The sequence below is a fragment of the Chlamydotis macqueenii genome, chromosome 22 (genome assembly GCF_036417535.1).
Source record: "Chlamydotis macqueenii isolate bChlMac1 chromosome 22, bChlMac1.mat, whole genome shotgun sequence".
NCBI classification, from domain to species: Eukaryota; Metazoa; Chordata; class Aves; order Otidiformes; family Otididae; genus Chlamydotis; species Chlamydotis macqueenii.
The window spans coordinates 1,051,660-1,060,108 of NC_141577.1; the positions used below are offsets into that span (position 1 = coordinate 1,051,660).

At 69.5% G+C, this 8,449-nt stretch overlaps 1 protein-coding gene across 6 annotated transcripts; it reads right to left on the reverse strand.

Annotated features, from left to right (window-relative positions):
* Positions 1-466: 466 nt before the first annotated feature.
* On the reverse strand, positions 467-8,376 carry LOC147598037 (CYFIP-related Rac1 interactor A-like). Of its 6 annotated transcripts, XM_086765008.1 has the most exons (13): positions 8,244-8,376; positions 5,521-5,605; positions 4,927-5,007; positions 3,586-3,665; positions 2,966-3,087; positions 2,779-2,884; positions 2,430-2,623; positions 2,166-2,243; positions 1,941-2,057; positions 1,721-1,800; positions 1,501-1,627; positions 1,209-1,279; positions 467-1,090 (listed from the first exon to the last, which is right to left on the reverse strand). In XM_086765008.1, the coding sequence occupies exons 4-13, from the start codon at positions 3,656-3,658 to the stop codon at positions 1,027-1,029; spliced, it is 1,032 nt and encodes a 343-aa protein (XP_086621134.1). In that variant the 5' UTR covers positions 3,659-3,665; positions 4,927-5,007; positions 5,521-5,605; positions 8,244-8,376; the 3' UTR covers positions 467-1,026. The 6 variants fall into 6 exon arrangements, with proteins under 6 accessions (XP_086621134.1, XP_086621135.1, XP_086621138.1 ...); XM_086765009.1 differs by lacking the exon at positions 4,927-5,007; XM_086765012.1 differs by lacking the exon at positions 3,586-3,665 and having other exon boundaries at positions 2,430-2,566.
* Positions 8,377-8,449: the final 73 nt, after the last annotated feature.

Consider the following 8,449-nt stretch of genomic DNA (forward strand, 5'->3'; position numbering starts at 1 on the left):
CCGTCGGGGCCTCCCCCAGCTCGGGGGGGCTGAGGCCGAGCGGGTCCCCCCAGCGTGGGGCTACACGAGGTGGGGGCACCGGGGCTGCTTTGTCACGGTATCACAGGGCCATCTGCCGGCAAAGGCACGGGGCGGTGGCAGCCAGCCCCGGCCTCCAGCAGCCTCCCAGTCCTCCCAGTCCGCAGCTGCGCTGGGGCAGGAGGGTGCCCTGGACGGGCTGGTTTGGGGGCAGCACCGCCGTGGGGGGACACCCCGGGGGCCAGCCTGGTCCCCAGCAGCGTCGGGACGTGGCTGAGGGGTTTGTCCCAGCCAGGACGGGTCCCCAGGCTCCAGGGAGGGGGGGATGTGATCCCGGGGGGGGGGTCAGTCCCACGGGTGTCAGGGTCCCGGCCCCGGGGCCGTGAGGGTGACCCAGGTGCCTGCAGCCGGGGCGGCGTGGGACGGAACGCAGCAGAGACAGCCCCGCTCCGGCGACAAACAGATTAAATGTCATTTTATTTCACACTCAAAAAAAAAAAAAAATGTAGAAAAGAAGAGGTGAGTGGAGGTTTAACTGCTCGCTTTACAAATCTCCCTGGTGAGACGGAGCCGTTTCCACCAGCCAGTGCCGATCTGCAGGGGTGTCCGTGCCTCCCTGTCCCAGTCGGATGCTCGGGGACCGGGGTGGAGACGGGGTCCCCACGGTGCCCCTGTGCCGCGGGCGCTTGCTGCCGCTGGCCCCATCGGCGCATCCCTGCCCGGGTCCGTCCTGCCCGGCCCCGGGACCCCCGGCCGGCGTCCCCGCAGTGCCACCCGCGCCCCGTGCCCAGGAACTGGGTGCTAATTTGAGAGGTGGGGGTGGGAAGCAGGGGTGGGAGCACATGAGAGTGGTCTTGGGCCGTTTTGGGTTGTTTTTTTTTCTTGTATTTCTGCGGTATTTCTGCTTGTCCCTTTTCCCTCGGTACAAAATGAGCACTATGGTCATGGGCGGAGGTGACACGGTGACGGTGCGCGGGGTTGGGGCCTGTGCCGGTGGCCGCCCCGCGCTCACTGCAGCAGGGCCCGGATCTGTTTGGACGTGGTGTCGTCGTTGAGGTGCCGAGTGGTGTACCTGGACGGAGAAGGGACGGTCACCTCGCAGCGCCCTGGCCCGCTCCGCCTCCGCCACCCCACAGCACCGTCGGGAGATGCCACGTCCCCCCGCCGCACCCCTCCGGCCCCCCGCTCACCTCAGAGCATTCAGGAGCCCCTCGGTGCTGGTCGAGGGTTGGTCTTTCAAGACTTTGATGCAGCCTTTCATCTGGTGGGGGGAGCGAGAGGGGCAGTGAGCACCTGGACGTGCCATGGTGGTCTGCTCCCCTTCCTCCCCATCCTCCTCCTCACTGCTCGGGGAGGGGAATTCCCCTCTGGACCAGCTCAGACAGACGTGGCCATGGGCGTCATCCAGGGACAGGGACCCCTGGGTGTCACAGCTACACTGGGAGGAGCAGGATGGCTGCGACCCCCGCCACGGCCACTCACGTCAATCTTCGAGGTCTTTGCGAAGGCCCCCACAGGGTGGACGTGGTCGTAGAGGATGATGACGCCGACCATCACCCGCATGCAGAAGAGGAGGGTCTCGGTGTTGGTGAAGCGGCTCCGGTACTCCCTGCTCCGGGAGAGGGGCCAGCTGAGCCCGGAGGGGGGGGGGAGAGGGACCCTGGCGCCGAAATGTCCCCCCCGCACCGTGTGGGGTACTCACGGGGTCTCCAGCATCACCCTGCAGACGCAGGCCATGGTGCTCAGGCAGTCGGTCGTGTCCTCGATGGGGAGGGTCTTGTTCTGAAATCCAACAGGTCCCGGCTGCCGTTTCCCCTCCCGGCCCCCCACAGGAGCCCCCAGCCCTACCTGGCCCCTGCACGGTGCTGGGGGACAGAGGGGGGCTCCCCCCCACCCTGAGGGCCCCTCCCAGCCACGCTCACCTCCGAAACGAACTTGGTGGTGGCATTGCTGAGCGTTTTGAGCATGGGGGTGGCCTCGGCGTAGAAGAGGGACATCCTATTGGCCATCTCGTTGTTCACCTCGCTCTCTGCGTCCAGCTGTGCAGGGATGCATGATGGGGGCCATTGGGGTGGCTGACACCCCCCAGTCCCCTGACCCCCCTGAGGAGGCCATCCTGGGGCTGGGGGGAGCGGCGTTGTCCTCACCTGCAGGTTGTTAATGCGATTCCGGCTGATGGTCCTTCTGTAGTAGCTGAAGTCGTTCTGGATGGCAGGGTTGGTCATCTGCAGGGGGGAGTCCCGGTGAGGGGCTGGGGTGGGGGCCACGGCTGGCTCCGCGTGCCCGGGGCGAGCCTCGAGGGTCCCAAGGGACTGCGCCGGCTCATGGCTTCTGCAGGGTCCCAGTGTGGGGACCCCGCGGGCCCCCCCCAGCCCTCGTCCTGCACGCGGGGGGGGGGTGTGGGGAGGTACCTTGAGCTCGTCGAAGCTGAGGGTGAAGTGCAGGATCTCGGCAAACTGCTTGGCCAAGGCTTGCTCCCGCTCCAGGTGCTGGGTGGGGGCGTACGGGGGGCTGGTGAGGGCCTCCAGGAGACTGCGCAGGGCGTTTTCTGCGGACGAAGCACCGCTCGTCCCCCTCCCGCTCCCCTGCACCTCCCCAGCCCCGGCTGGGGAAACCGAGGCACGGGGCAGCGTGAAATCCATACCCGAGTGTGGCCCACGGCCTGGGCTCCCCCCAGCCCACCCCGTTCCTGCATCCGGGGAGGGATGCGGGATGCAACGGGGGGATGCGGGAAAAGGGGACGGGGGTTCGGGCGCTCACCCAGCCGCAGGGAGAACTCGTAGAAGCGCTTCAGCTTGGCGACGAGGGGACAGACGGCGCCCCAGGCCCTCTCCTGCAGCCGCAGGTCCCCGGGGTTTTGGATGGCCTGCGGAGGGGAGAGCGCCCTGGGTGCCCCCAGCTGCGGTGGGTGGGTGGGGGGGGTGGAAGGTGCCGGAGCTGCACCCACCTCTCGGATCTCCTGCCCGGCACCCGTGTAGGATTGCAGCTCGGCCAGGACGGCCTGCGCCTCCTCCAGCACGGCGTTCACCTGGTTCCACACCGCCGTCTCGGCCTCCGTCGGCTGCGCATCTGCAGGGCAGCGCCCCGGGGAAGAGAAACCCGGAGGGCTCTGAGCGGGGCCCCGGGCAGCGAGAGCCGGAGTGGGGTGCCGGCACCCCGACCCACGGCTCTCCCGCCAGCACGCAGCCCTTCCTGGCGGGTTTCTCCCCCCGATCGTCTCCTTGCCCGAGCTGGAGCCAAGGAGGGGGGCAGGTGAGGGTGAGTCCTGGCTGCCCTGCGACCATGGTCCTGCTCATGGGGGTCCCCGAGCAGCCCCCAGCCCCGGGCTGCCCCAGTGGGCTCCAAACTGCCCTGGGGAAGGGGTGCAGAGCCGATAGCCCCCGGCCATGGGTCTGCCCCAGGTGGCCACGGGCCCCCCTCCCCGGGGAGAACCCCAGGGCAGCAAAGGAAAGGACGTCTGGGATGGGCGCGATGCGATGGGCGACGGGTACGAGAACTCAAAATGGCGTGGATGTGGAACTCAGAATAAGTACGAAATGGAAAAGGAAAATAAAAATCCCATCTCACTTTCAAAGTCAAGGAAAAAATTAGGGCCTTGGTCAAGTTCGTTATAAGTCAACACTTTAAGAAGGTTCCCCATGTGAAACCTGCAAGAGAAGAAACAAGAGGAAAGAAGCATGGTGGTGAGGCGGGGCACGGGGAAGAGGTGCTGGGCTGCGGGCAGCGGCCGCCGGCGGCCAGAGCCCCCGTCCTCCCCCCGCTGCTCCTGGGGGCTCGAGGCCGGCGGTGACCCCGCGGCTGCTCCGGGCCCCGGGCTGCAGCCTCTTCCCCCCCTCGATGGTGATGAGCGCTGGCGGATGGGGTGATGGAGAGGAAGGAGAGAAGGGAGGAGAGAGCGGCCGGGCCCCGGCGAGGAGGGCGAAGCAGCGAGCGAGTCCCCAAAATCCTGGCTATGGGCGTCCCCCCGCTCTAGCTGCGCAGCCAGCCCCAAAATGGGGGATCCCGAGGAGCCCCCACAACCCTGTCCTCGAGCCGGGGGGCTGTGCAGGGGCTGGAGGCGGGCGAAGGCTGTGCTGCCTCGAGGGACCCTCGCGGAGCTGGGAAGGTCTCACGGCGTGGGAGCGGGGCGGCTGCGTGGCCCCAGCCCCACAGCCCAGCCCCGGCTATTTCGGGATGTGCCGGAGGCGGTGTGGCGAGCTGCGCATGGCCTCTCCCTGCCGGGGCTGGGGCCGAGGCTGGGGCGAGCGGTTGCTGCTGTGCTATTTTTGCCCCCTCGCTCTTCTCCGAGCTGTGTCCCGGGAGGAAGTGGGGAGAGGGAGGAAGTGGGGCCCACGGGGCTGTGCTGGGTCTCGCACCCCACCGTGGCGGCCGCCATCTCCCGCACACCCCCGTGTCCAGCCTGGGAGATCCGCAGGCCACGCTCTCCTGTCCCAGTTGGCCCAGTTGGGGCGGGTCCCCCTGGCTGGACTGGGGTCCCAATCCCCGTCCCTCGGGCGCTGGCTGCCATGGCAGCGTGTCCCCTCCCGGCAGGGCGGGCGGCACGGGTCCTTCCCTTCCCCTTCCCTGGCCTCCAGGCTGTCCCCGCCGCAGGGGACATGGACATGTGGCCACCCGGTGCCATCGGCTCCGACGACAGCGGGCACGCGCCTCAGGTCTTCACGGGCCAGGCGCTGCTGCTGGGCCGTATCCTGCACCCCTGCCGCTCGGCCGGGGACCTCTCCCCACGCTTTCGGGGATGGGGCATCCCTCGGGGTCTTGCTCCCTTTCGCGGGGCGCGGCCAGGGCTGCCCGAGGCGCCTGGGGACACGGGGCTGCGCGGGGACACCGTGCCTGTCCCCGAATTCCGGAGAGCAGCTGTGGCGGCGGCCCCGGCCCCCTCCCCGCGCCCGCCCTGCTCGCGGGACTTACTTTCAAAATCCAGGAAAAAATGAGGACAGTTTTCTAAATCTTTGCCCAATACCTTTATCAGGTTGCCCATGGCCAGCAGACCTGAGGAACAGAACAGAGTGGAACAGCACAGGCGCCGCTGGCCGGACGCCCCGGCACGCCCGAGCCCCACCGCCGCGGCACCTACCTGCGCCCGTCGCGCCAGGCTCTGCGCCCCGCGGCCCCACCGTCCCCAGCCCGCACCCTCCCAGCCGGGGCGCGTGGGTGCGAGCGTCCACCGAAACACGGCGGCTTTGCCCGACACTTCTGCCGCTGCCGTTTGCCAAGGCGGGGAGGGAAATGGGGCGCGGGTTCGCGAGCGTCGCCCTTCCTGTGGGAGCCCCTGCCCGCACCGCGTCCACCTGAGGCACCCTGGTTCCCCTGGCCCAGCCGCCCGCTCTCGGCCGGGGTCAGGGGGCTGCCCTAGGAGACCCCCATAGGGTTGTGCCAGTTCCCTGGGGTGATGGGCATCCCCATGGACAGGGGAAGAGCCCAATTGGGATTTCTGCCCCACAGACCTGGGCTGGGGGTCTGGTGCCCGCGCCGGAGCATCCCACCCACCCCCACGGTCCTTACCTCGGTGCCCGGCGGGGCGGTGGCGGCAACGGCAGGAGCAGGGACTGTGCCACCCGCCGGAATCACTTCATGGGCCGGCAGCGACCTGTGGGCAGGAGGGCGAGAGGGTCAGGCCACCCCACCGGCACCTCCCCGCCCCGGGGACCCGCTGGTGGGCAACCAGGTGGGGAAACACCTGGGACACTGGCTCCCCCCGCCCCAGCTCGCAGCCCCGCACTCCACCACCGGCCTTCGCCCCCTTTTCCTTGATGGGGGGCTCACCGGGCGCTTGCTGGGCACCGGCTGAGCGTCCCCTTCCCTCCGCACCCCTTGGACCTGCCAGCTCGGGGACAACCCTGGGGCCAAGCCATCTGTCCCCATCCCTCCCTGGGGAGGCCGAACCGTGCCGCTGGTTGGGTTTCTCTTTCCCGTGCGTGGCTTGAAGACCCCTTTACGCCGCCGGTGAGCTGCAACCCAAATCCCGCAGGCACCGGGATGCTCCCCCAGATCCCCCATTCTCCCCACTTTCTACGGGGATGTGGGGGGGTCGGGGATGGCCCCATGGCGTTAGCAGGCTCTGGGAAGCAGCCACAGGATCCAGCGTGTTGTAATTACGCGCTTGGGTTTAATTAACGTGGCTGGGGAGAGGAGGGGGAGATCTGGAGGAGGTGGCGGTGGCAGGGAGGGATGGGGCGGCCTCGTGAGTGCCCCCCAGCCCAGCGCTCCCCGCTCAGCCCCAGCGCAGCCCCTCGGCATCAACAGTGATGGCTCTGCCTTCCTCCTCCTCCTCCTCCTCCTCCCGGGCCCAGCAGGCGGTGGTTTTATACTGGGGCTCCATGGCATGGCCCAGCCCGATGCTGAAACGCAAGCTGCTTTTGGGGAGTGGGATGCTCGGGTTCCAACCGTGCACCCCGGCCTCAGCTTCCCCTTGTGTGGTGGGTGCTCGTACCCCGCGGTGGGGCAGGAAGACACCCAGGGCTGCCCCGGTCAGCGACCCTGGGGTTCGTCCTGCTGGGTGCTGCTCTGTTTCGGAGGAGCGCTAGGCCCTGTGGGGTGGTGCTGGGGGCGGTCTGGGGTGCCCTGGGCAGCTGGCGGGGTGGGAGACCTGCACCTGCTCTGCTCCGGCATTTGCATACGCGCTGTGGTCGGCGTGCAGGCGTCCTCATGCCCGCGTCGCCATCGTCCTTGACGGGATTTGTCACCACTGAACCTGTGCCCAGGGAGGGGGCGCAGATGGGTCCCCGCGGTCCCTGGTGTGGGGACACCCCGGCGCGAGGCCCGAGCCGTGGCACGAGGGTTCAGTGCTGGGTGGGATGATGGGGATTGCTGCACACACCCGGCCTGGAGGGGCGGCTCTGCTTGGGGCTCAGCCCCTGATTTGCCCCATTTCCTTGGCCCTGGGTGCCTACGTCCCACAGTGGCCCTTTGCTGGGGACCCACGGCACGTCCCCCTACTCCGGGGGGCTCCCTCCAGTGCGGGCTGCCCATTGCCACGGGGCTGAACTGGGGGAACGGTGCACCCCAAATCCAGGGGAAAGGTGACCCTGTCCCAGGAGCGCTCTCGCGGAGGGGCACGCTGCCAGAGGAGGGCTGCCCTCGAGGGGTGCAGGGCAGGGGGCAGCAGGGTCCCCCCCCCTCAGCTGCACCCGAGGTGGCCCCGCATTTTGTCCCTCCCTGCAGTGGCCTCCCCGTGCCCCATCCCTGCTCCGGCACCCCACACCGCCACCTCTCCCTGCTCCCCCCGCGAGCATCCTGCCCCACAGGGACCCCGCAGCCAGTGTCACCTCCGTGGGGACATCCCAGCTGACGGGGTCAAAGCCCCCTCCTGCTCCAGGCAGGGCCAAATCCTGCGCCCAGAGGCATGGCTCCCCGCCCCGTGCCCAGGCTGGTGGCACCGAGGGGGGTGCAGAATCAGGCCCTCCCCGTGTCACCCGGGGCGGTTTTGGGGGTGTGCCCCTTTGCACATCGCTGTGGGCACCGCAGCCTGGTGCAGCGCCGCACCCCTGGTCGGGGGCTGGGTGCCCCTTCCCCTTGGCTCAGCTCTGCACCCCACAGCCCCCTCCTTGTCCGCTTGGTGGCCGCTGGGTGCCCCTCCTGCCGCTGCCCCCCACCCATGGCCGTGCCAGCGTCGCCCCAGCCGTTGCAGGGTCACACGCGCGGTGCCTGGAGGATTTTTCGGGGGAGCACCTTATCCCGGGAACCGGGGTGCTGGGGCCAGATCCTGCCCCAGGCTGAGCCAGGGCACCCCCCCCCAACAGCCCTGCCCCGGGTGGGGCTGGGGCTTCCCGGGGGGCCCCCAGTTTGTGGACCTCCCCGGCTGGAGGGAGGCAGGAGTCACCCCACGGGGCCGGACATCCCCTGAGCGGGGCCGGTGGGGTGCCGGGGGTCTCCCCGCCGCCTCGCTGCGGCTGCGGGCGAGCGGCGGGATTTACCGCAGGGCTGAGCCGCAGCACCCAGCCGGCGCGGGCGAGCACCCAGCCGCGCACCCGCACCCACCCAGGGCCACCGAGGGGCCGCAGCATCCCGGGGGTGATGGGGGGGGTGGGCTGCACCCACCCCATCACCCCCAGTCCGTTGGGTGCAATGGGTTGGGGGTGCAAAGGGAGAGAGGGGTCCCGGCGAGGGGTCGCTAAGGGGTTTGGGTCCCTGGGGAAGACAGCCAGCAGTCCCCCCCCCGCCCCCCCGCTCTCAGGCCTGGTGGCATCCCTGCCCCCGTCCCCCCGTGGGTGCTGGCCCGTGCTCACCGTGGCGGCGGGGAGCGCGAGGCGTGGGCAGGCGGTGACCGCTGCTTGCGGTGCTGCGGGAGCGCGGGGTGTCGGGGCAGAGCCGCGTGTGCGTGAGCCGCCCAGCGCCAGCTGCCGAACGCACCACAAAGACCACCATAGCCCCCCGGCCCCCCCCCACCCCCCACCCCACTGGTGACGGTGACGTCTCAAGTGTGAGGGAGACG